The sequence below is a fragment of the Lissotriton vulgaris genome, chromosome 1_1, assembly GCF_964263255.1.
Source record: "Lissotriton vulgaris chromosome 1_1, aLisVul1.2, whole genome shotgun sequence".
NCBI lineage: Eukaryota > Metazoa > Chordata > Amphibia > Caudata > Salamandridae > Lissotriton > Lissotriton vulgaris.
The window spans coordinates 1,807,150,154-1,807,178,065 of NC_141685.1; the positions used below are offsets into that span (position 1 = coordinate 1,807,150,154).

The window sequence follows — 27,912 nt, forward strand, 5'->3', positions numbered from 1 at the left end:
CTGTTCCAAAGTAAGGTACAGTGTGCACAGAGTCCACAGTCCCCAGAGGTTTGGAAGAGGCTAAAGTTATATATAACCTTACTCTCTAAAGTGGTAGCTTGGTCGAGCAGTAAGGCAGTATCAGAGGACAGTGTAAAGCATTTGTTGTACCCACTCAGTCAGCAAATGGTCTCACACACTCAAGAACTGAACTCTAGGCCAATTGTTTTGTATATAAAAATATATAGTTTTATTTTAGAACCACAGGTAGGTATAAAAATACTTTCTCAGAATGAGATGTTGCAATTGAATACTTTCAAATAGCAATAGAATTTTTAAATGCAATAGACACAGTTGTTGCAATATGCAACACAAGTTAAACGCAATTATAACATTGAGCTCAATAGGAAATTTTAAGTAATTGCAATAAAACCACTTTACAAATGTTTTTCATACTCCCGGCTGGATCCTGTATTCAGCCCTGGTGCATTTCCTGCAAACAGTTGAAAGAAATCGATTTTGTTTCACAGGCGATTTTTAAGGTATATTTGTATGTTTTGAAAATCGCCACAGGCAATGTTATCCTATGGAGGAAAATCAGGTTATCGGAAAATCACAGTTGTAATTACTTTTGAAGGTCAGTGCTGGGCATAAAGATCCAGCACCGGGATCTCTCCTAGTAACAGGGGAGTCATTTCGATTTTGTTAATCGGACGATTTTTGAGGAATATTTCAAAGTTACAAAACTCGACACTTAAAAGAATTTCCAAGTGAAAACCAGCCAATGTTACCCAATGGAGAAAATCAAGTTATGACTGGCAGAGTTAAGGTTCTAGGGCAAGACTCGGGGATCTCCCAGGGTCAGGTAGGTTCAGTAATTACACCCTCAGCGGCACAGGGGCAGCGGGGTACAGAGTGAGTAGGCCCAATGTTAGCCTATGGCGGGCAGGGGGCCTTTGGTTGGTGGCTGCTAGCAGGCAGGCCACGCGGCTGTGGGAGCAGAGCTCCTGGTCACTTACACAGGGCAAGTAGGAAAGTAAGATAGGACAGCTGCTGCACTTCCAGCGGATGGGTGCAGGGTGCTTTTGGACCTTCGGGCGCCAAATGTATTTCAATGGGAAAGCTGCAAGAAGAACAAAGGCTGCAGGCTCTGGGACGGAGATTCTTCAGGTGCGACCACCACTTCGAGAGGTAAATTGGGAAGCTCTAGGCTAGGTAAGCCACCCAGGAGTTGGGCACAGTGGGGTGTGGGGCGCTGGGTTGTCTTTTTCTGTGGGGAAATCTTACCCTCAGCTGGTCGCGGTTGGAGGTGTCCCTGGTTGTGAGGCTGCATGCGTCGTTCAGGAGCATCGAGGAGGTTCCTTGGGTACTGGATTTGTGGTCACAGTCGCCGGGGGGACGTCCTCGTGGTCTTTGTTTACTCAGGTACGGGCCGGGCTCGGCGGGTGCAGAATGTGCTGGATTCGCGGTTCCTTGCTGGCACCAGGGGTTGTTGCTGTTTGAGCAGAACCACTGCTAGTGGGAGTCCCAGTCTTTGGATGAGCAAGGCAGTCGGGTCCTCCAGGGTTTTCGAGGTTGCTGACCTCAAGAGACACCAGGATTTAGCAAGAGCTGGTTCGGGGGTCGACAGGCCTGTAGGGCTGGGGCCAAGTCAGTTGGTGTCATCCTCTTGTTAGCAGCTGCATGGCAGGAAGGAAGGTTCAGGGTGCCCCTAAAAACTAAATTTATAGGCGTTACGGGTATGGGAAGGTCAAGGACCAATGGGTCCCTTCCCTGGGGTGAGTACACCCACTATGCTGCCACTCTCCTGTGGGAGGGGGGCAGGAGCCTGTCTCTGTATTGGTTAGGGCACACCATCCTCAAGATGGCGAGAGCCCTGAGTTGTGCTTCACCTCGCCTCCCCCACCTGAGGTGTGGGGTTGGTAGAGGCTGGCACACCCCCTTTCTTCGCATAGGTTTTCCCACCTGTCTTCCCCCAGAGTGGGGGTCAGAACCCTTGGGGTACAGTTGCTGAGTACAGCAAGTGGCCTATAGAAGCTCACAAAGGTGGCATGCCTTTGAAGCTCCCCCTGCCCATCCTGGGGGCTGAGGCTTAGCACCTCGCCCCAGGATGTGCATTGTTACAGGCCCACGAGAGCGTATGGCTCTCTACCCAGGAGTCCAGCAACATGTCTGGTGGTGGCAGCCTAGGCAGTCTCTCAGTCAGGACACGGGTTGTGGATTACTTTCAGGGGGCAACTCTAAGTTGCCCTCTGTCGTGCATTTTACATTAAATCCCACACTGGCATCAGTGTGGGTTTAATGTGCTGAGAAGTTTGATACCAAACTTCAGTCTTCAGTGTAGCCATCATGGTGCTGTGGAGTTTGTGATGACGACCTCCCAGCACCATATACTCTTAATGGCAGCACTGCACTTACAATGCCCAGGAATGGACCTGGGTACTGTAGGGGTAGAGGGCTCATACACCTGTACCCACACCACTGACATAGGACACCCAGCTAGAGGGGTGACTGAGGTATGCAAGGGCAGTGTGTTGTGGGCATGGCACACAGGGTGTGTCATGTCGACTCTTTGTTTTGATCTGCACCAAGACACTCAGCCTGCAAGGCAGTGTGTGCGTGTCAGGGTACAGGACCCCTAAGAGTGGCACAATAAGTGCTACAGCCCTTAGGGGCCTTCTCTGGTCACAGTGCCCTGAGTAACTAGAGTACCATTTACCAGGGCCTGACCTGTGGCCAGAGATGCCAATTGGGTTTAGGTTTCAATACAGTTTTAGTGAAGGAACACAGGCCCTGGGCACCTGATTGGCAGGAGCCCAGGGCACACTCAGTCAAAGTACATCAGCAATTTAGCAAAAAGTGGGGGCATACCATGCAAGAAAGATGGCACTTTCTCACACATACTCCCTTTCTTTTAGCCCATATATTCCTGCTCCGTAGCCTCTACACCACCCTCCCCCCTTTCATCGCTCCTCCCTCTACTTGTTGTTTGTTTATTCAGATAGCAGTCATGCAGTGCTTGCTTAGCTCTGGGGGCCCAAAGGGGCTGACCTTTTAAAGTAACTTTCCCAAACTGAAACAGAACTCATACCTTCTCCCACCCCTCTATCTAGCAACTCTTTACCGGATGCTCACTTCTGCCAAAGCATAAACAAACATATGGCATAGCCAAGCCTTTGGGACTTTATAAGTGTTTAGGCATGCAACAGTTGATGCTGTTGCATCGAGGATATTGTACTGCATAACTAAATACTTATACGGTTCCAAAGGGGAGACCTATTGGCTATGCGAATGCTTGTTCTGTTTGCATGGGAGCGACCCGCCCTCACTTTTAAAAAAGGGCAAAATATTATTCAGAAGGTTAAGGTTGCTGACTAAAATGATATAATTTAAGTTGGCATTAGACAGCTTCAATAGGAATTGCGTCACCTCTTTATAGATTCCCCCGGGAAGCTTCCTATCAGCAATACATTTGGCCAATTAATTCTCATGGTTCCAGGTGTTTCGACTACCTCTTCGTTTTTACTGGAAGACCAGGGTCCATAGGAACTAAATGGGGGGTGGCAGAATTCTCCGGAAAAAAGGATGGCCCAATTTGGGTGGTAGCTTCAAACAGCGTGATCGATTGACTCATGCACCCCACTAGACAGTGGATCTTGATTCAATGTTGCAGCAGCACTCCCCCCCCCCCCCCCACCCCGCCTTCTGCTCCCACCCCCCCAACGATCGCCGTTGTTCGACTGCTTAATTTCTTTGTCAATGGCAGAAGCAGCCTTGGTTAGAAAACTATACAGAAAAGGGGGTGGTGATGAACAGAGTGTCTGAATTAAGCAGACCACTCTTACCCAGTCCGAAGATCAGGGATTGATCCATCACCGTTATTTATCTCACTGCACCATCCCAGCTCAGAACCTGGCTATATGCAAATCAGTCTGTCCCTGGCCCAGTGCATCATGGGAACAGGGCAGACTAAACTACCAAGCCAATTCTTCACCAGAAAGGAGACAAGCTACCGGGGACCGGTTTCTGGCATTTCAGCCGTCTTCGGCCCGGCTTGCTTGAATCCTGATGGTGCAGTGAGAAAGGGACTCATGTCTGAGTATACCCTGCCACACCTATAGTGGCCAAAAACGATACAGAAAAGGGGGTGGTGATGAACAGAGTGTCTGAATTAAGCAGACCACTCTTACCCAGTCCAAACATCAGGGATTGATCCATCACCGTTATTTATCTTGGTTAGAAAACTGTCAAGAGTCGAATTTTGCAGCGTCTTTGGTGTCCCCCTTCCTGCTCACCTGCTGCTTCCCTTTTGCCATTTTATAAGCGATAGTAGAGTAACCTTGACTTGTCTTGGGGATCAAATGCCACTGTCACACCGTGTGACAGTACCTTACATAAGAGAAGCTCCGGCAACCCCATGTAAGTTTTGAATTATTTAAAGGAACAACTTACTTCACTAGGAGCTACTACGGAGATCAGCAAAATACGGCAGCCCCAAGAGAATGGGCTCAGCCCAGTCTCATCCGAACTCTGACAGGCTAGGGCGCTAGGCACTCTGGGGGATGGAGTACCCTGATGGCAGCTGGTGGAGGCAGGAAAGTTTCAACAACACGGGCTCCTGCAAATCTGTATGTATTCAGTAACTTTTATATGTGGATAACATATAAAGGCTCTCAAAGTGTCTCTGGTAACGGGTTTGCTCACTCAGAAATTCCACCACAGTTCCAGAGACTCAGAGTTTGTCACATTTGTTAGGGTGAATTTCCATTATTTTTGGGTCTGTGATTTCAAGTGAGACTCAGAAACGGAGTCCTTTATCGGACGAGAACATCAGGCTGTAGGTACAAACAGGAAGCTGTATCTGCGTTCCCGGCTGATCGCTTAAACCTGCAGCCTTTCCGGGGTCCCCTTAGCACAGTATCCCACTCAAATGACACCGCTGGAGGAATGCCCAAAGTTCCCTTTCAGGAAGGGCATCTGTGTGTGGGGAGCGGCATTGAGGCTATGCAGCAGCTGCTGCCGCTTTCTCTCCGGGTCCGGCCACGGCACGTAGAGGGTGAGACTACAGCCACAGGGACCTGTCCCCTGCGGCAGGCGTCCCTTAGGGACTGGTGTTTCTCTCTCCCTGAGACCGGCTACACCACTTGCTTTGAGGTAGGGGCTGGGCTCTGCATTGGGTCTGTATATAGACATATAGACGCCATGTCTGCACGCATATGTCAGTTAATTTCTGTCTGAGCCCTTAAATGTAGATCTGAAGCTCTGTTCCCAACTTTGTCTGACTTCCAACATCTCAAAAAAACTTTAAAAAAAGACAGTGTGCTAGGGAAAGACAAAGGTATTTAGACATGCCAAAACTGCAGGAAGCAGATGTTTGTTAAGGATCCGGTCAGTGTTTTGACCAGGTTCTGGCCACAACTTGAGTTGTGTGACAGATGCACCTAATGTACCTAAAGTTAATCAAAAAGCGGGCGCAAAATTGTACTTTGCAGAGCATAATAAGAGGTTGTGTTTGAGCTGCGCCGCTCGCAAGCGCAGTCCCTCTCTCGCTCAAAGATTTCAGATAAGTTGAATCGCACATTCAAGAAAAGCCTTGCAGGACCTGACCCTATACTTCCACTTTAGATTGTATGAAAAGTCACAAGGGCAGTACTTTAAAGACCCCTTACATCCAGCGTCTTCGAAGTCTGAACCAGTCCCACAGTAGGTCCCGGTGTGCCCCAAATTGCCTGGGCAGTTGTCAACTCCGCAGAGAAAAGTCTTTTGGAGACCATACCGCAGATCCTCCAGGCCTTGCTAGTTCCCTCTTGAGTGCCTTCGAGCCCCACAGAGCCACAAGGGCCTATTTCATGAACAGGTTGGTATTGTCAAAGGATTCGAACACCGCAACAGACTAAAATCACGGGCACAACCTGTAGCACATATGGTTTGCCTGGTTCCATTAAGTGTCAGGATAGAACTAAAACATACCCTTAAGTATTTGTGTTGTCAGGCCATCAATGTATCTAGTGATTCTTCACTGTGGTTAGCAGCTGTAGAAGTAGCTCGAAAAAAGAATGAGGGGAAGTCAGGTTGTAAGTAAACCTAAGTAATCTGAATATGAATATTGTGGTGGACTGCCACCCTTTGCCTAAGATACAGTTTACGTAGCCGCCATATTAGTGAAAACGTACACTAATCTGCACCAGTTATTTTCTGTGGGGTGCCGCACATTTAGATCACTCCCTTTTTTGCATGTTCTATTTGGAAATTTCCTTTACTTCTGTGGGGTGTAGGTCTCCTTTACTTTATGGTTGGGTGCATTTCCACCGTGGCTTGCTTTCTGTTTGGGTGTCAGCCATCCGTTTCTTACTCATGGTTGCTTTCTGTTTGGGTGCTAGTCCCCTCGTGCTTACTTTCTGGTTGGGTGTAAGCCACCCCTTTGCTTACTTTCTGGTTGGGTGTAAGCCATCCTTTTGCTTACTTTATTGATTGATTGATTAATTAATTAATTAATTAATTAATTAATTGTTGGTTTGTAATGCGCTAGAATCGACTCCCGAAGGAGTATCTCTTAATTGTTGGTTTGTAATGCGCTAGAATCGACTCCCGAAGGAGTATCTCTGCGCAGTAGACCGCTGGGGAACCGGTCCTGGCTATCCCTGTGAGATGGTCCCTACTGGGTATCTCCAGGGTGAAACCAGGCATCCCTGGCGTATGTGGGGGGCCGTTGTGGAGAGGAGGCAAGCTAATGCCCAGAGTTGCCGAGTGTGATCCCTGGTTAGAGTAGGCACCAAGATGAGAATTATCGAGTCCGCTGACCCTTGTCCACGACCCTTCCGCGTCGGGAGTTGAACCCTGCTTCCGGGCCATCCTCTGCTCTCGGGTCTGCCGCCTCTAACCATTGTGCCACACCACTCCACTTTATGGTTGGGTGTAAGCCACCTTTTGCTTTCTTTATGGTTGGGTGTATTCTCATCCTGTTGGGTGTAATTCACCCCTTGCTTGCTTTCTGTTTGAGTGCTAGCCACCGGTTGCTTACTTTTGTTTGGATGTCAGTCTTTGACCTTTCTTCTTCCATTTGCTATGTTACGCGTTTCCCATTTTCTTCACCATTCCGGCCAGCTAGTGTGGTTGTGGTGGTAATTTGGAGCACTCTTTCCTTGTTTGTTTTCGTGGTATACTTTTTTCTTATTTATGTATGTTTCTTTCTCCTTTTGCTTTTGTGTTTTTGGACATTTTCCTTGTTTTTTCCATTTTCTGGGTTCAATTTTCTCTGCTAAGGAAGGAGATGCGCGTCTTATTGTTCATGTATTTCCTTTTCCTCCTTGCATCTTGTTGCATTTTATGCATAGCCGCCACTTAAGTGCCTTGTGTATTTCACTAAATGCTGTTTGCATTTACGATATCTTATGCAAGTTTCCTTTTTGTAACTGTCATTTTCTTCTTACATTCTAGTATTATGCATTTCCTATGTAATGCTGTTTTCTACTTGTATTTTGTTACATTTTCTCTCTCAAGTTTCTTTGTTTCTTTTGTATCTTTGTGCCCTCACCACGTCTTCAACAAAGCCGACACTGTCATCGCACCCCACCTGCGGGACATCATCAACACCTCTTTCGACACCGCCACCTTCCCCGAGAGCTGGAAGCACGCCGAACTCAGCGCTCTACTCAAGAAACCTACAGCAGACCCCACCGAACTCAAGAATTACCGCCACATCTCTCTTCTCCCGTTTCCAGCCAAAGTCATCGAAAAGACCGTCAACAAACAGCTGGCCGCCTTCCTCGAGACGAATGGATCCCTCGACCCATCGCAGTCCGGATTACGTGCCAACCACAGCACCGAGACCGCCCTCATCGCCGTCACCGACGACATCCGAACCCTGATGGACAACGGAGAAACAGCGGCCCTCATCCTCCTAGACCTCTCCGCGGCTTTCGACACGGTCTGCCACCGCACCCTAGTGCAGCGCCTCAGCAACGTCGGAATCCAGGAGAAGGCACTGGAATGGATCGTCTCCTTCCACGACGGAAGAACACAAAGAGTCCGCCTACCACCGTACAAGTCAGAGGCCACCGAAGTCATCTGCGGCGTCCCTCAAGGATCCTCACTGAGCCCTACCCTCTTCAACGTCTACATGAGCCCCCTCGCGGCCATCGCACGCCAACACAACCTCAACATAATCTCCTACGCCGACGACACCCAGCTGATCCTCTCCCTGACCAACGACCCCGCCGCCGCCAGAGCCAACCTGCACGAAGGGATGAAAGAGGTAGCCGACTGGATGACGATGAGCCGCCTGAAACTGAACTCAGATAAGACGGAGGTCCTCATCCTGGGCTCCTCGCCCTCCGCCTGGGACGACTCCTGGTGGCCCCCCGCCCTGGGCACCGCACCCAAACCAACGGACCACGCACGCAACCTGGGCTTCATCCTGGACTTCTCCCTCTCCATGACCAGGCAAGTCAACGCCGTCTCCTCGTCGTGCTTCAACATCCTGCGCATGCTGCGGAAGATCTTCTGGTGGATCCCCACAGAGACCAGGAAGACCGTCACCCAGGCCCTCGTCACCAGCCGACTAGACTACGGCAACGCACTCTACGCCGGAACCACCGCCAAGATCCAGAAGAGGCTCCAGCGCATCCAGAACGCCTCGGCTAGACTCATCCTCGACATCCCACGACACAGCCACATCTCCGGACACCTAAGAGACCTACACTGGCTCCCGGTCAACAAGAGAATCACCTTCCGCCTCCTTACCCACGCACACAAAGCTCTCCACGATCAAGGCTCGAGCTACCTCAACAACCGCATCAACTTCTACGCTCCCAAACGCCACCTCCGATCTGCCAGCCACGCCCTCGCCGCCGTCCCACGCATCCGCAGAGCCACCACAGGAGGAAGGTCCTTCTCCTACCTGGCCGCCAAGACCTGGAACTCCCTCCCGGCCGACCTGCGCCTGACCCAAGACCACCTCTCCTTCAGGAAGAAGCTCAAGACCTGGCTGTTCGAGCATTAGCGGCACCCCCCCTCCCAAGCGCCTCGAGACCCTACGGGTAGGTAGTGCGCTCTATAAATGTCTTTGATTGATTGATTGATTGATCTTACTTCTTATTTTTGCTATGTTTGTGTGCATTATATAAAGGGGGAAGGTGTGTTATATCCAAGGTTTTAAATTATGCATTATCCTTGTTTGTCTGCCTCTGCTGTTCAGCCAGTGTAAATGTGTTGGCTACAATGTTTTTGTTGTTAAAACATTTTTATTAATTTTTCAGCATAGAAAACAAACAATAAGCATGTCAGTATCGAGCAACACTCCCACATTCCCATTTTCAACCCCTTCCCTACCCCTTCCCTCCTCTCCCATCCCTTGTTCTAGGACACAGTTTCTTAATTCCATTAGTTCGTCTAACGTTACCTTCCAGGCCCGTGACAGTAGCAGCGCTGGGACCTGGGGCTCCACTCCATCCATGCCGACTATAATCTCGGGCCTCCATATCCCTTTAAATCCATCCATCTAATCCATGGTGTTGGCCACAATGTTGGTGAGATGGTAATATCATTGGAATGTGAGGATTGCTGTGAGGTGGAGTGTCAGTTGAATCCTGGGCTGAGCAGCAGAGAGACTGCTCCTGGTGGGGCCTTATTTGCATCTTTACTGGAAAACCTACCTAACATCTAAGAACAATAAACATATTCATCTGTAGTCAGTCAGTCAATCACTTTTATTCGATTTTTGAAAATCATAAAAAGACACAGGATACAATTCATGGATTACACACAAAATATAAAAAAGAAGACAATAACAGAGAATATATACATAATATATATACATAATGGATCGTAAATCATATCATCAAAGAAACGATTTTTAAAGTGACATAAGCACGAACAATCAATATAAACAATCTGAAAGTTTAAAAAGACTATTAAAACATTTTATAACATCAATATATCTATTATGGATACACTTAAGATATTTCGTTTAAAATTAATCCATTGTTACCTTTGCTGCGCTTTTTATTAATACGTACTCCTGCTACTAAAAAGTTAGCGACATGAAAAGTGACTTGTGCATTGTGCAAAAGTTGCAGAAATAAAAGCGCAGGCCTAACTTGTAAGAAGCGAGCCTCTCTAAGGATGGGAACAAGATATTTTCTTCTGATTTTGTCGTAATGATCACAGAACATAATAAAATGTAATGTGTCCTGAGGTGAAAAATGATCACAATCGCAGGGTTTGTTATTATCAGGAGTATCCCATCTATAGTATGTGCCCAACAGAAAATGTATTAAATTCAAACTGTAATCTAACCACGTCTACTGGAACTCCTCCCTACGATACAACATATAGCCATATCAAAACAGCTTCTTAGTCTTCGCTGATAGTCTAGAGGAGCACATAAAATTCTGAAGAAAGTGCTGTCTATTTTAGCAAGAGAAGTGCAAATTCACCAACAACGAGCTTAAGAACTTAGGTCAACCATATCGGCGTATGGTGGTATAAAAACAACATTTTTCCCTTATCAGGGCCATCAACTAAGCAAAAGCACCTATTGATAGAGATGTACTCTCATTTCTAGGCTTAGCTAGGTATTAGGCATGATTCATGTCTGGCTACGCTCATGCAGTTGAACCATTAAGAGTAATACTCAAAAAGGTCAAATATTTTTGTGGTCTGCTCGTTTGGAATCTGAGTTCATTAATGTAAAAATATCAGATTGCGACAGTGCTAGCCTTGAGTGATTTTCGTGACGGTTACCGTTCCATCATAACTGTGGATGCAAGTCTCAATGGTTTGGGTGCTGTGCTTAGTCAAAAAGTAGGTGGAAACGACAAACAGTAGCTTTCTGCATCAAGATCATTAAAGCAGTATAAAAGTCAGTGTAGTACCATTGAATGTGAGGCACTGGCGTGTGTGGACCGTACAAAAATTCAGGATGTATGTTTGGGGTTGCAAATTCGAGTTGCACACTGATCAAAAAACGTTAGTGCATATTTTCAACAGTTGCAATCGGAACAACATTTCAGCCAGACTTACCAGATTAGACTCCAAGTTACAGGAGTACAATTTTGTAATTAAATACCAGTTGGGAGGCAAACATTTCTGCGCAGATTATATATTTTGCATACCCCTAGAAGACATTAATGATGAACATTATGTGGATGATGTTGAATGTGTAGTTCTTGTGGATGCTGTAAGCGAATATTATTCAGGTACAACTAAAACATGCATGAAAAATAAATATTATTGGTGGTCTGCAACAGACCTCAGCAGGACAATCTTGTCCCTAGTTGAAGGAGTTTTGGCACTCTTCTCTTTCATTCATTAATATGCATTTGCCCCTTCTGCTTGGCTACCTGCTTGGCTATAGCCCTGACTGGAAGCTACTGAGGAGTTTGTTCTCTTTTAAGTAGACAGAGTCCTGTGGTTGGTACTTCAAAATTTTGACCATGCAGGGGAGGGTGGAGACTGGGCTACATTTAGTCAATGTTGCCTGAAATTTATTGTGCTTGTTTGTGTTTGAGATACTCTCTGTGATGAACTCTGAGATGATTGGTCAAAGGCAATACTCGGTGAATTACCTACCTATAAGCAAATTCATCACCTTGTTGACTGGAAATGGGCGATTTCCAGTGGGTTCTCCTTTAAAAGACTTTGGCAACAAACTGTATGATACTTTATATACTCTGTTGTCGTACCTCTTTGCGTCAGACTTGTATAAATAGGTTTTTATTTGATCTTGAATGTTATGGTTTAGTTGCTTAACTCCAATAGTTTTATGAAGTTGCCTGTTGCATTTATTGTATTGGTTGATTCAATATTAGGCAAACCTTATTTTCCTTGCTTTTGCAGATACAGCTAAGGTTTATTAACCCATTGAAAAATTTGCGACGCCTTGGAATTAAGCGAATTAATGACTTTTTCTCTGATTTTGAGAGCTACAGCTTCACCGCTGAAGAAATTGATGCAGTATTCCATGCTGTGATATGGCCACAGGTACAGTGAATACCAATATGTCATCTAGTTAATAATATGATTGTATTATTAATGTATTGTGTGCCTTGTCCTAGTCTGTGCAAGCACCAGGCATGTTATTATTCATTTAGTTACCAGCTAAAACAAACTCCACTTGCACTTTGCTTACAGTTCGCCTTTAAGAATAATAGCTTGAATAAATAACTCAAAATTAAAGGATCAGGAGGTCAAATGACATGGTACTAAACCGTATCCCAACCGTATCCCGAAGAAAACCTCTTAGTGAATTTGGAAAATCTAATAACTTTTCCTTACTCAACCAAATCATTTTAAAATGACTTTTTCACACACTTTTAAAAATGTGTTTTATCAGTATAAGATCAGACATTTTAAAACATCTGCTATTTACCAACTATTTTGAACATTTGCTTTGTTGTGAGTACAGTTGCCTTATTTATTGCTCATAAAAGTAGCTGCATTCGTAATTTGGGGTGTGAGAATCGGTTGACCATTCGCTGTACTCCAATCCCATAGATGTCATCTCGTGCTGTAGTTTCCTCTACACCGGTCTTGTCGAAGGACCTCCAAGTGGAGGTTCTGTGGGAGGATCTAGTGTTGATTTGGGCCGGCACCCTTCGCTCTGTGCGGTGGTGGAACAGCATCAATCTGGTCTTTCCTAAACTCAGTCCCCCAGGTGACCATCACCACGGATAGCCTCTCTCATGTGCTGCTGGGCAAATCTACAGAACCTGACTATTCATGGTCTGTGAATAATCTTTCAAAAGACCATTAACATCAACTATCTGGAGTTAATGGAAGTACAATTGGCTCTGAAAGCATTCTTCTGCTATGTACATCACAAAACAGTCGACTTGACTGCCATGTTTTACCTGCAAAAACAGGGGGCACATACTCTCCCCAGCACTTTGCATTAGCACCAAGCATTTGGTGTTGCCCGATCCCCCACAGGGAACATCTGCTAGCAGAGTAACTTCTGGGAGCAGAAAGCGGCTTTACAGACCTGCTCAGCAGGTGCAGAAGAAGTACATGAGTGGGAACTCCATTCACAAATACTGCTCCCGTACTTCAAACACTGGGGTTTTCCAGACCTAGATCTGTTTGCAACTCCCGAAAACACCAAATGCCTAAGCTTCGTCACTAGGTTTCAACACCAACAGTCCATGGGCGGCACAGCACTAGGGATCAATTGGTCCGGTATATTTGCCTATGCTTTTCCGCCTCTCCCACTCCTTCCATCCATGGTTCGGGAGCTCCCTCACTCTGGTCCTGGTGGCTCCCACATGTGCCAGGCAGCCGTAGTTCGCAACCTTTCCTGAGTTGTCCATAGTCCCTCAAGAGAAGCTCCCCAACAGGCCAGACATTCTTACTCATCACCAGGGCCCAGATCAGCAATATGGCACCTGAAATCCTAGAGTTAGGGTACAGAAATGTACCTGTTGAGTGCATGTCCATCCTCAAATAGATTGGCTGTCCCACCACACAACCCTGCTATGCAGCAAAGTGTAAAACGTTTGTCTGCTTTTGCCTCTCCAAACACGTAGATCCACTCAAGCCCACAGTGCAAGACATTGCCTGCTCCCTACTTATTTACAATGCTGAGGCCTGGTTTACACTTCCATGCGCTTACATTTGGCAGCGGTAGCAGCATACCTACAGAACATGGAGCACTTTCAACTGTAAAGAGTCCCAGTCATGAAAGCCTTTATGGAAGGACTTAAAGTTATCCTTCTCACCTGTTTATCCCCAGCTCCCACCTGGAACCCTAATGTAGTCCTCATTAGGCTCCTGGGAACCCATTGAGCCCCTCCACTCTTGCCCTCTCCAGTTTTTATCTTGGAATATCTCGCGTTTTTTATCGCAATTACCTCCCTTAGACGGGTGAGCGAGAGTCAAGCTCTCATGCTAAAGTAGAACCTTTTTATAAGGTAGACGCTCGCAGGGTAGTCCTTGGGCAAAAAGTTTGGGTTTGTTCCAAGTTGGTCTCTTCTTAACCAAATACTTGAAATTCCAGTGTTCTTTCCACATCCAGATTTAGTAGCAGAAAGAGGTGCATGTAATATTCAAGTGTGCATATAATATCCTTCTATTATCTGTCACTCACCGACATCAGTTATGACAAAACCATACATAAAAAGTCTTCCTCTAACCCATGACACCTGGGGTAATTCAATATGTCTATAGGGCAACATTTTGGATAATCATTTGCACTTGAATATGTCCTAAGAAGATAATTTGGTGCCTGACATAGAACTGATACCCAATTACTCTCAGTGAGATGTGCTCTCATGACAAGAGTCCATCGCTCTTTTAGTTCCGCTACATCATATATACATTAATCTAATAACACACTAAACAGTTGTTGCCTCTCCTTTCACTTCTCCTAGTTCGAGCAAATGTTTAGGAGCCTGTATTTAATAGGTTTAGTACTGACGTTCCCTTTGAACAGAGCGTGCATGGTACCAGACAATTAAGAATCGCCCTAAGGCACTGCAGTGTCTCGTATCAGGTCTTGAAAGTCACAAAACGTATCTGACTAATATAAGCCCTCTAACATTACATTACTTTGTCTCCAAGGGCAGTTAGTGCCTTAACTAGTAGCTTACGGTATTTCTAGGTTCACCAAATCTCTACACTTATTCTCACAGTAACCACTAACTTTCAATAATAGTGATAGTCTCATCCACGTGCTCTTTGGTGTCATCAACATGTTCATTATCTGCACCATAGAAAGTTCCCTCATCACTAGTTTCGCCTCTACCAATGGCAGGTCTGCACTCCCACTTGTTAACTATTGTAGTTTTGTTGCCTAGTAGTAAAGTTCATTTTTTTCGCTAGTTGAACTCTAGGAATGTTAGGGTAAGTAACCTGTTCTTGCAGACGTAGTCTGTATGGTCAATGATCTAGGTTACCATTTTAAAATAATATAGAGTAAAGGTCCTCTTACATGTTATAATATGAATTGACACATTTTTCACCTTAGAATGGAAAATATAGTAGTATTTAGGTGTAATTTGTATCGTAAGAACTCCAATTAAAATATGCATAAATGCCTATTAAAGTTATGAAATTACACTGTGGGAAACCACACATTTTATCATATGAAGACATGCGTTGCTCCATACCCTACTTTGCAAAACTGTCAAGCCTCTTCAGATCTCAGAGGGGATGCAGAACTGTATGAAATCCTTAAGGTTTCTGTCTTTTTTTTTAAATGGCACCAACCTCTGTACAGAACACCAGACTGTGCTCAGCTCAGCCATGCTGTCTGATTGCTAAATGAAGAATTGGGAACAGCAAACAAGTGAACAAACGTTATTGTTAGCAAGAGTTTTGTTTTAAATAAATATTATAGCATATTGAAAGAAAAACATGCTAAAAATGTGTGCATGAGAATTCGTGCAGAGGGCACACCATGAATCAAACACTTTTATGCACTAGAAATACAACTAAAATATAAACCAAAGCAAACAGAGAAAGAACAGCAATATTTGCATATATGTATGTTGATTAGCAGTGATCCATGAAGCAGATGGTGCATGGAGAAAGACCACTGCGAGTCCTGACGTGTGGAATGCCCTCTGCTTCTCCCTTAGATTCGAACCCAATAACATGCGCTTTAGGAAACACCGATAAAGATGAACTATTCAGACCTGCTTTCTTCAGCATCTACTTTGATCTCTTTCATGTTCTGAAGTATCACAAGGTCACCTGTAGCACATTAGAAAGCTTCTAAGTAAATAACCAAACGATGACCACAATATGGACACTCTTGTGCTGTAATAGTCATTATGAGGAATGGGCCTCATTTCATTCCCCTGAATTCTTTTCTTGTAAGATTATCAGGTTTATTAAGTTCTACCTTGGGTGAGTCTCATTACATTGGTTTCAATCACTGTAAGTCCTGGTATAATGGATTGGAAGTGCAAACTATCAGTTTTCAACTTTTAGGATAAGTTTAGCTGATGTGTAGCTAGGAGGGTCTAGGTGGGTTGCTCACGATTATGTATACACGCATTTGCACATGTATGCCCGCTGAGCATGTGAGACTACTGTCTTGCTCAGCCTGGTATCTGCGCACCAGCAGCCTTTTGAAGATGATACCCTTCAGGTATTGGTACCGACCTTGGCAGGCCTTATAATATATATGGGTGGGCATTAATTGTAGGCACATCTGCAGTGATTACTGAAATGCCTGTGTGTCACTTATACCCTATGAGTGAAATCTACACCAAGCTACAGTTTCACCATAGTTAGACTTCGTTTAATATAGAAACTCATTTGACCCACCAATAGTTTAGAATTTCCACATACCGGCACTCTTTGTTGCACAACAATATTCATAATTTTTCCCTGACTCGCCACCTAATTAGATTCCAGGCTTTTGTTCTCTCTTCAGGGGCAAGTTAATTCCACTGTTGGTCAACTGGAGGATCAAAGCCCTCCCTACGCAATAGAGCCATTAGCCAGAAATGTATCCTTCCCCTAGGAGAGGAGGGTGTGTGGATGGAATCTGCTTGTGAGAATTACTTTTCACACTGCACCTTGTCAGAAAAGGCTCAATCCCACAGAAATAAAGGAGGATAGTCAGATTCCTGGAGCGAATCACTAGAGGGGGCTGCCTTTTGAGGTTTTGGAGTGAAAGGACCAGGTTATGGTGGCACTTAGGAATCCGTTTAGATTCTCAGGGAAAGCCTTATGGTAGACCACTTGACAGCACCATTTTGAAAATTTCCAACATTCTATGTTGGAGAGTACGGATAGGAGTGGAGGGAGGATGTGAAACCCTAGGATTGGGTAGAGGTGCCTAATTATCCACCGCCACTTAAAATCCACTGCACAAGGGAGAGTTTTTTTTAGAACAGTATATACCTTGGCTAATTAATGCTGGAGGAATGTTCAGCTGAAAAACATAGGCACCTGAGCACTGCTGTGAGGATGGATTTAAGGAATTTTGACTTCCATTTGCACACAGAGATTCACAATTATTTCTACAAGGCCAGTGGTGCTGGCCACCATAAACTGTAAGGGGCAGTATAGGGATGCACTTTGCTTGGAGGGACTCTCAAGGTCTTCTGTGGACTGGGCCTACAGGAGTGTGACCTCCAAAAGGAGAGGGATTCTAACCTCCCCTGACCCAGATGCTTTGCATGTGACCAAAAGCGCCTGTGTGTCCTGGAGGGTGAAGGCAAGGAGGACACTCTGCTATGGGGAAATGTACTCCTGCTGAAGATGACTCTGGACCCAGGAGAGGTACCTAGCACCTAGACAGGATACTGAACTTGTGTAACGAGTGAAAGCAGAAAATAATAATTTTGTTACCCCGGGAACTCACATGATGCACAGATCAGAAAAAAATGACAAGCTACAAGGAGCTCATACCTTTTTTGTCTCTGGGGATGCCAGTCTCCACCAGTAACCAAGGATTTTGGGGGCCAGAGCCGTAGGAAAGCATGCAGAGCACTCACACAGAGCCTCCCACCCATTCTCACCACAGGCAGTAATAAGAGTGCTTTATGCCTGCTTCTCTCTGTGCCTGTTCTGGCAGGTGGGGGATCACGAAAGTAAGCCTGCTCCCTGGAGGAACATGGATGGTGCTGGGCATGCAGGCTGCAGGCGGCGACAGTGGGGCACCCCGGCTGCCCTCGACTAGACCACCAGCAGGTGCCTGACTGGGATCAGGCCCCTATAGTCAAAATGGGAAAGAGAAGAAATGAAATATATGCTTCCTCGTGGAAAGGATTACCCCAGAATCCTTTAGGATGCATAACCCTTGGTGCATTTTTTGTCTCTGTGGTGCCCCAGACCGACATGGCAAAACAAACAGTATTATTGATTGGTGTGGGGGGTTGCCAGACATGCAGCAGCTTCCAGAAGTGTAACTCCAAAAATCCCACCAAGTCTCCAAATCTAAAGGATGCAAGACCAGTTGAGGCTGTGCAGCAGTATTTCTACGGCTCCTGGAGAATAGGCTCGTAGGTTTGCAGTGTGGGGGCCGATGTTGGTGGGTCCTAAGACTGCACTGTAGCATAGTGAAAGTCAAGTAAAGTCTCATTAACACAGGTTATTAAAAAAGAAATGCTTAATTGCAAATGATAAAGTTAACTGTGAATCGTATACATTACTGAAGGTCATGGGAAAGGTTATTGATTATCGCAAAGTTAACAGTGAGTCACTACATGATAGTCATTGTGTTATGGTACAGTCCCTAGTGATTTTTATGTTGTTGCATTGGTCTAGTATGACATATTTTTATCCTATTCCTCTGACGAACTCCACGCTTACCAAAACTATGGTTCTCTTAGTGCTGCTGCAGTGTCCACCATCTCCAGCCTCGGCCTCACCCGGCCCCAGTCTGTCCCCTTCACCGCCCCCACCTGCCCTTCCACCTTACCCTTACCTCACCCCTTATCAGAACCTGACCCGCCCTCAAGTTCAGGAGTCGCTATTTCGGCTTATCTCTTAAACACTAGATCTGCCGTGAAACATCAACTAGAACTCTTCGACTTTCTGTTATTTTTGACGGAAACCTGGTTCTGTCCTGATTCCCTTCCTAACATCCTGGCATCACTTCCCTCCACTTACTATGCCCTATGGGCCGACCGACCACCGGGCAGAGGGGGTGGAGGAGTTGCTTTGATCGTTCGGTCGGACTTTCATTTTCAAATCCTCTCCTGTCCGGTTATCAAGGGAACTGAGTGCTTGGTGATGCGCTCAGCGTCTTTTCAAACCCCCATTACCTGCGTCCTTGTTTACCGGCCTCCTGGCCCCGCCCCTCACTTTCTAACTGAGTTTGAGAAGCTATTGGCCACGTTAACAGTTAACAACTCCTCTGTTTTGGTCCTTGGAGACTTAAACTTTTGGCCCTCTGATCCCCCAGAAGATGCAGCATCTAGGAATTTTACAGACTCCCTCCTTAGTCTAAATTTCATCTCCCACGTATCCGCCCCCACTTATTCAAAGGGCCACGCTCTAGATCAAATCTGGTCCTTGAATATTCCGGTTTCCCCCCCCCCATTATTACACCTTGTTTGTGGTCCGATCACTTCTTGATCTCGTTTACCTTAGACCTTCACCGACCCAAACGCCCAGCCCTTCCCAGGAACATCTGGGCCCGCAACTGGAACAAGGCCGATCTTCCTGCCCTCTGCCTCACTCTTCAGAACTCTTACCCGGTCCTGGAGGAACTCTCCCCGTCATCTCAGGTCACCACTATTAACGACTGGCTTTCCAGGTCCTGTAATCAGGTAGCTCCCCTGAAACGCGTTACTGTGAAACACGCCCACAATGTGAACAAATGGTTCACTGATGAACTCAAGGGAAAGAAGCTAGCTGCCCGCCAGGCGGAACGCGCATGGAGGCGCTCTTACTGACCAATTTTAAAAGCTCACTATTCACTCCTGCTCAATACATACAAAAAGGCAATTCTCTCAGCCAAGACCGACTACTTTCCCGACAAAATACTTTCACCAGGAAACCAGTCCAGAGAAATTTTCTCCACCGTACATGAGCTGGCCCTGTCAGACAGAACCTCCCTAAAACCTTCCCCCTCCCAAGCCCTCTGTGACTCCCTAAACAACTACTTTGTGGAGAAAATCGCAGTCATTAAAGCCAACATACCCCCACCCTCCCCCCCCCCCACTCCCTCCGGCCCCTGAACCCCCTCCCAATAGGTTCTATCTAGACCACATCCCTCAATTGACTGGAGAGACTCTATCTTCTCTAGCGGTGAAAGTCAAATCTGGCTCCCCCTCAGATGTTTGTCCAGCGCCCATCTTGAGAGAAATCTTTCGGGCTTGCCCTTCTCCTCCCTTGACTTTTCTGAACGACTCTCTTGAGATCGGTATAGTCCCAAGGTCTCATAAATCAGCCACAATCATTCCCCTTCTGAAAAAACCCGGAGCTGACCCTGCATCCCTGACTAATTACCGTCCCATCTCCCTCCTCCCTTACCTGGGGAAAATCTTGGAGTGCCACGTCGCCACTGTCCTCAGCTCATTTGTGGAGGACAGCGGCTACCTGGCCTCCTGTCAGGCTGGATTCCGCCCTCGCCATTCTACCGAGAAGGTCGTGGTTTCGGTCCTGGACAGCCTCAGGGAGGGAATGGACTGGGGCTATCCTCAGGCCTTGGTCCTCCTTGATTTGTCCGGTGCCTTTGACACGGTTGACCACTCCATCCTTCTCACCCGTGTCAAGGCAGCGGGCATCAGGGGGCCTCCCCTGGCTTGGCTCACCTCCTTCCTGAGGGACTGTACCCAGCCCGTCCATCTTGAAGGGTTTTCTTCTCCTCCACGTAAGGTGCAGTGTGGTGTTCCCCAAGGTTCTTCCCTCTCTCCTCTCTTATTTAATCTCTACATTCTTCCTCTTATCTTTGCTCTACAACAACTGGAGGTCACCGTCTTTAACTATGCGGATGACCTCCAGCTGATCTTTAACCTTTCACACTCTCCTGAATTTATCTCTAATTTCCAATCAATCATGATTTTCATCAGGGACTGGATGAACTTCAACCACCTTAAACTCAATCCAGACAAAACCGAGTTGGTTTTGACTGGTGGTGCATCCAGTCCCTGGACTTCTATGTTTTGGCCCCTTCACTTGATTCCTCCCCTTCACCTTCTTATTCTGTTAAAACACTTGGGATCACGTTAAATCAGAATCTAACTTTGCACACTCAGATCAGTATGGTGGTGTCCTCCTGCTTTTTCACCCTTCGCACTATCAGGAAAATCTCTAGATTCTTTTCTCTTCCCGCTCTCAAACTCATCGTGATGGCAATGGTCTTATCACGGCTGGACTACGGAAACATCCTGTACAACGGCGTCCCAGCTTATGCCCTTCGATGCCTACAGCTGGTACAGAACCAGGCGGCACGCCTTATTTATGGCCTTCCTAAATTCCATCATGCCACCTCTGTACTAAAGAACTTGCACTGGTTGCCCATTAGGGAGAGGGCTCTTTTCAAACTGGGCTGCACTGCGTTCCAGGCCCGAGCTGGAACTGCCCCAGCCTTCATAAATTCGGCAATCTCCAGCTACACACCTGCTAGAGAGCTCCGCTCCTCTTCCCAGTCCCTTCTCTCCGTCCCTCGCTTCAGGAAGATGAGGATGGGGGGGGGGTGAAGTTTGCGGTCCTTGGCCCTACCTTTTGGAACTCCCTCCCTTTCAATGTCCGATCTATCCCACTTTATCCTGACTTCCGTAAGGCCTTAAAAACCTTCCTCTTCCTGCAAGCATTCCCAGCCTAGTCCTTCCACAGCTGTTATTTGGGTTCAATAAGTCCTTAGCGCCAAGAAACCGCTAGGTAAAAGCGCGCTCTACAAATGTTTTTAAATTCAAATTCAAATATTTCTGCTTTTATTAATATGGTTAGACCCTGAGTAAACCAGTGGGCTGGCCTTTTAATAGCTACCACTCGTTATAATGTGTCTAGTGTATCTGTCAAGTGTTGTGTTCATAGGGCCCAAGGCTGGCTAAGAGTGTGAACTGATAGGTGTGATCAAAGGTATTTTCACCTACGATTATATCTATATTTGTAAATTAATGCATAGTATTGAATAGTGTGTGTGTACTAACTTACCTTTCCTTTTTATATGTAAAAGCGCTGACTTTTAAAAGTAAAATCACATTATTGGCTGTTGCCATATGTCTGTGGATGGGGATACTAACCCACACCACCTCCCCTGAGTAGGCCGTAGACTGTACTTCCTCGCTACCATTGGAGAGTCAAGTACTATGACAGGTTATTTGGTTCCGAGTAGACGGAATGTTTCAGACTTATTACTTGAGGAGGACTTGTGTAGATAATAACTACATTTTTTGCACTCATATGCACAGATCTTTCTTAGTAATAACGGTAAGTATCCAGTGTGTAAACTGTTGTTTTCTACTTAACGCAATTATTTCTACATGTTCTTTTTATATTACACGTTTGTTTTTGCTGCACCTACAAAAGGGGCCGTATTGCAGTCCATAATTTTAAAAATGAAAGGATTCTCATAATTTTATACATCCTATTACTATGTCAAAAGACCCCACTTTCCTTGTGTTAGCCCATATGCTGATCTTTAAATTAGCTGTACTGTGCTGAGCAAATATTTGGTATATTCAATTGTTTGACACCAAAAGGAGCCCAATACATGATGATAGAAGAGACAAAAGACTCCCAGGCCATGTTAACTCCCAAAAACTGTGATCATGGTAGACGTGGCTGACACGGTCAGTACAATAGAGAGCTTGCCACAAGTTCTGGAGTACATCAGTCATAGATCACAATTTCTGTCTTTGGACAGAAGGCCAGATCTGTATACTAAGCATGGCTTTTGATAGTGAACACTGTTTTGCTCACTGTGTTGATGAGCCTGTGGTGCGCATAAATAAGGACACCAAAATGTCTCTGGCAATTGGTGCCTAGCAGTAAAGATGCTCCTTTTGCTGTGAGGCAGCAATGCAACCCTTATGAGTCACATAGTAATCATTTATGCTCACCAGCCAAGACCGATAAAGCAAGTTGTAGGCTTAATAAATGTTTACAATTTGAGAGTCATTTTGTTTTATTTGCAAACCCCGGGGTTTGTGGTGTTGTGGTCTTGCAGCTTAGACTAATCAAAGGTGAGCGTTGAGCGTTTATTGTACACACACACACACACAGTCAATAAATAGACACATACTCAATAAAGAAATACGACACCAATTTATAAACATAATACAGATTTATATATTATTTTTGGCACCAAGATCTACGTGATCAGGTAAGTACTTTTCAAGATAGGTTTTCCGCATTTAAATAGACAATACTGTATTCGTGGTACTCTTAACCCATGGGTAAAACGAACAATCCATAGGTCCAATTATCAACAACTTACAGGTCTGTTCTTCAGGACTAAAGGTAAATAAATGGACAAGGCCTAAGGCAGCACCAACAGGTTGCCTTGGTTGCCTTTGGGGCGTCTGGATACAGAGGTGCTTTTTGGTTTCGGGCGGCTGTTAAAGTCAAAATAAACTGTTCTTCCAAGTTGAGACTGGGGAGCCAGTCAGTTTCAAACCCAAAGGATGGCTCGGATCATTAGGGTCTCTGGAGCCAGAATGCACCGTCAGTTGATCTGGACTTGGGCTGTGGGGCTCGTGTGCTGTGGTCTTTGGTGTCCATGAGCCCCCAGAAAGAGGCTCCAAGCAGGGACTGGGGCACCAGTCTGGAAGAACTCAAACATGAATTCAGATCTTGGGGGTCTCTGAGTGCTAGAGATTCCATCGGATCACTAGAAGTGTGGCTTGTATGCAGAGTTGCATTGAGGTGTCAAGCCTCAGCGGTCAAAGACACTTGCTTCATGTGACGACATTGTTACTGCTGGTGCAAGTGCTCCGATACCCTGGGTATTGGCGCTGGAGGATCTAGTGTCTCGTTTCTCGCTGAGGGCACAGGGCTGACCTCTGGGAGCATGGAGCACTGCCTCCTGGAAGACTGCTGTATCAGTGAGGCCAGGGGTGGCACTCAATAAACCAGAGCGGTTGTTTCAGTGCCTGCATGATGCAGGGAAGCAGCTCTGCTACTATACAGGAGACGCTGTCTGTTTTGCAAAGTGTTGGAAGCCCTCCCAGGCTTTTAGAGGCTGAACAGCTGTAGGACAAGTCGAGGGACAGCAGTCCTGCTGGCCGGCAGGATTGGCCCCAAGTCAGTTGCTGCTCTGCAGTACTTGCTTATTTATGCTCTTTGGTGTCCTTCTCCTTCTTGAGTCAGGTAATTCTGATTTCTTGGTGCCAGGGTCTCCCCTAAATACTAGATTTAGGGGCGTTAGGGTAGTAGCCAATGGGCTTCTTACCCATGGGGCCACTACACCCCCTCTATGACCATGCCCTGTGAGGAGTGGGTAGAAACATTTCCCATAGCTCCTAAGTCCACAAAAATCAAGATGGTGGAATCCTTCTTTCATGGGTCACATCAGACAGCCCACCTTAGGGCTGTGACTGTTCTGTGCACCACGTCTCTCTGCATATCTATTTTCCCGCCTGTCCTGGTGCCAAATGGGCCTCAGGGCAGGGGGTGGCATCTTCCAGGTCTTCGGGAAGCTGGTGTCTCATCATAGGCGGCAGGGACTTTGAAGTTCCATCACTAACCATCCTGCTGGAGGAGGTGTTGTTTCTGGTCTCAGAGAGCAGGGGCTCTCACCTACAGGGAGTCAGAAGCCTGTCTCTGATTGCAGATTGGACTACACCAGTCAGCCAGCACATTTTTATTTAACACTTTATTGTGCATTTCAACATTAAGCGATGCGATTCACTTGGATATATGCAATCATAGTTCATTAACAGCCGTAATGGCAATGCAATCTTCATTAGGCTTGGCAATTATTCTGTTATTACAGGACATTGATCATAAATACTTTCCCAAAACATCATTGCTTTGATTGTACCTTAAGCCTGTTATCCCTTCTATATAAATATTGCCCAGTGTCGTGACATCCATCAGTATTCAGTACAACGTGAGATGAACTACCTGTCCATGGGGTTGATACTGTTCCTATTGGTATGCGTGCTGGAGTTATCTACCCCACTCCTGTTGGAACTATACCCTGTTCCTGCTGTGTGGGGGGGTCTTGCAGCTGCGCTTCAAGATAGGTACGAAAAGAGTCCCATATATCCCTGGGTCTAGAGGTTGGAGGGACCGTGCTCTCATATAATTCACTTCTTGTGGAGCAGGGTGCCAGGCTATTTAACCATCCCTTTACCTTGGGTGCGGACTTGCTGCCCAAATGAATGGAGACTTCCTTTTTGGCTAACAACAAACACATGGCAACAAATTTGCAAATTTTCAGGGGAAACTATAATACATATCCCAGAAGGGCAATTTCTAGCACAGGAACCATTGGTATATTTACCATACCACTATTAGTCTTATGTACATCTACCCAGAATGAGTGTATGCGCGGGCAGGTCCATGCTAGGTGGGCAAAGTCTGCATGTGGGGCATTGCACTTTGGACAGTGATGGGATCTGGTGGGATCTATTCTATGAACTCTGGATGGTGTGATTTTTATTTTTTTTTTTTAATATGTTTTTATTGCAGATTCATAAGCAAAGCATCGAAGTAGGTCAACCTTCACATTCTTGGTCATCTTAAAACACAGTCTTGTCATGAGATTGCACACAGCCATTCAGCCCACATCCCGGAGGCTGGTCGGCGTACCTGATCGCTCCATTAAAGATGTCAAGGAGGCCACCTCATAGAGATGTCCGGTCAACAACACAGTTTAGTATCTGCGTTTTATAACACCCAAACCCCTCCCTCAAAATCACAGCCGAATATAGTCAGCCACCCATGGTGAGTGGCGCCAGTATTATCATAGCCCGCACCTTCCAACCACACTCCAGAAACCTCCCGTGGTATCGCTCTCCGGGGTCTATCATGAACCAGTCTGTGTGTACCTAATTGTCATGGTCTGAATGTTCTTTCTTTCAGCTATAGCCACGAGTCCCCTCTGCGGGCATCCCTCCTATCGCTACATCTGGTCCCTAGTATCCACCCCTGTCCCTCCCTCCCCCAACTGCTGCTGATGTGGGCTTTAACTATAGGTTCTGACTCAAGGCTTCGCCACCTGAGGATCCTATGCATTCACTCTGACATGTCCCATGGAACCCCGTTCTTCTGACATCCTCTAATCTTCATCCTCTGTCAGATAGTACTTCAAGGCCTGTACTACTGCGTCCCAAGCCCTCACCATCTCCAAGCCCTTCACGGTTGCAGTCCTAGCGGCCTGCCGCAACCTAACCACACCCTCACATCTGGACCATTTCAGCAGCTCATTCATCCATCTCCTGACTGACGGGCCCTCCTTGGATTTCCAGTGCCAGGTGATCTCTCTCTGGGCTAATATGAGTCCTAGGTCAATGAACTTACTCGTGATTTTTGTCCTGGCTGTGTGAGGGAACCAAAGCAGTAGACATGCCGCCATGTCATACTCCACTTCACGATCAGTGACTGCGTTCAGAAGCTCCCCCACCTCCGGCCAATACGTCCCTAGTTTCGGGCAACCCCATAATAAATGGTCAAGCTCCACCTCCGGCGCTAAGCATCTCGGGCAAGCTGCGTCTTGTACTCGGAAGTACCTTCTGATCTTCCCCCAGGGTCAGATAAGCCATATGCAGTACAAAGAAATGCACTTGCTGAAAGCGGGCATTTCTGCATCCCTTCCATGTCCTCTTCAGAATATGTCCCCAGACCGTGTCCGGTGTGGGTTTGCCTATACTCACCTCCCACTTCTCTTTCAGTGCAGTAAGCGGTTCTAGTCCCTCATGCAGCATTCTTGAGTGGAGGCAGGTAACCGCTTTGATCGTTCCCGCAGCCATCACTACATACTGACAGGCCATGGTCGTGTCTGGTTCCGCCAACCCCCCTCTCCAGTGTTTCTGCATCGCCGCGACTACCGCCGCATGCAGGAGGTAGCTTCCATCCGGGAGGCCAAACTGGTCTTGTAGTACTCTGAAGGGGACCAACATCCCATCAACATATAAGTCTCCCACCATCTGTAGGCCCAGATCTTCCCATTCCAATAGAGGAGACCAATCACCCCCATGCAGCAGCGCATTCAGCATCCCCAGAGGAATTTCCGGCGCATACGGTCGCGCCGCCTTCGCTCTTTTCAAGCTCCTCTGTCTGCACATCCGCAGGATTTTTTCTTCCATGGTCAGGCCTCTCAACTCCAATTTCTGTTGCATAATTATGTACGATAGGATGTGTCTTTGGATACCTGTACCCCGTTCCTGGTCCGGGCCTCTAAATTCTTTAGCAATGCTTTGGGTTAATATCTGTAATTGTGCTACTAGGTAGTACAATTCAAAATCGGGAACCGCCATCCCTCCTTCGAGTTTGGGTCTCATCAGTGTATTCAATGCTACTCTGCGTCTCCCATGCCCCCAAAGAAAGTCAATAATCATTGTTCTCAATTCTTTAAAGATCCGCTGAGGAACCCACACCGGCAAGGTGCGGAAGTAATAGAGAAACCTGGGCAAAGCCACCATCTTCCGTAGTGCCACCCGGCCCTGCACCGATAAAGGTAGGGAGGCCCAAAAAGTCATGCACCCCCTCAGGGCCCTTATACAGCGCCCTATGTTCCCTTCCAGCAGATTTATAGCATCGTGATATATGCGGACCCCTAAATAAGTAAAGCAAGTTCCTTCCCAGACCACATCGACCGTAAGAGGGGGATAAGGCGTATCCGCCCGCAACGGAAAAACACATGTTTTGTTCCAATTCACCTTAAGGCCCGACAGCTTCCCAAAACTCGACAACATCCCTACTGCCCCTTCTAGCGCCCCTCCTGTGTCTTCCAGGTACAGCAACAGATAGTCTGCGTACAGTGATATGTGATGAAACTCCCCGCCATTTCCAATCCCATTGTACAACGCCCCTGTTCGTGCCTGTGCCGCCAGCCGCTCCATCGCCAACGCAAATAACGGAGGAGATAGCGAGCATCCCTGCCTCGTCCCCCTACATACTGGGTAGTCGGAGGATATAACAGACCCCAGTCGTACCCTAGCCGTCGCAGAAGAGTAGAAAACTCTTGTCCAGCACCCAAATCCGCCCCCTAGGCCAAACTTCTCAAATACTTCATCAAGGTACCCCCATTCTAGGCTATCGAATGCTTTCTCGATATCAACCGACAATACTGCTGGCTTTTGATCCGCCTCCAAGGTACTGTCCAGCATTCGGATTAAACGGCAGATGTTTATGGAGGTGTTCCTAGTAGGAATAAACCCGGCTTGGTCCGTGTGGATTAGAATGGTCATGTGCGGCAGCAGTCTAGTGGCCAAAATGCGACTCAGAATCTTGTAGTCCACCGTCAACATGGACAGTGGCCTATACGATGTTATGTCGGTGGCCTCCCTACCAGGTTTCAGCAGCGGGACCACCAGTGCTTCCCTCATCGATCGGGGTAGATGCCTCAGGTCCATGGCCTCA

The 27,912-nt window shown here is 46.6% G+C and overlaps 1 protein-coding gene across 1 annotated transcript in view; it reads left to right on the plus strand.

The window, feature by feature from the left end:
- Positions 1–27,912, plus strand: part of UTP20 (UTP20 small subunit processome component) — a 1,022,377-nt gene that overhangs the window by 418,278 nt on the left and 576,187 nt on the right. The window contains exon 28 of the mRNA XM_086919130.1: positions 11,818–11,961. Within this exon, the coding sequence (XP_086775256.1) occupies positions 11,818–11,961 (144 nt within the window). The remainder of the gene's footprint in view (positions 1–11,817; positions 11,962–27,912) is intronic.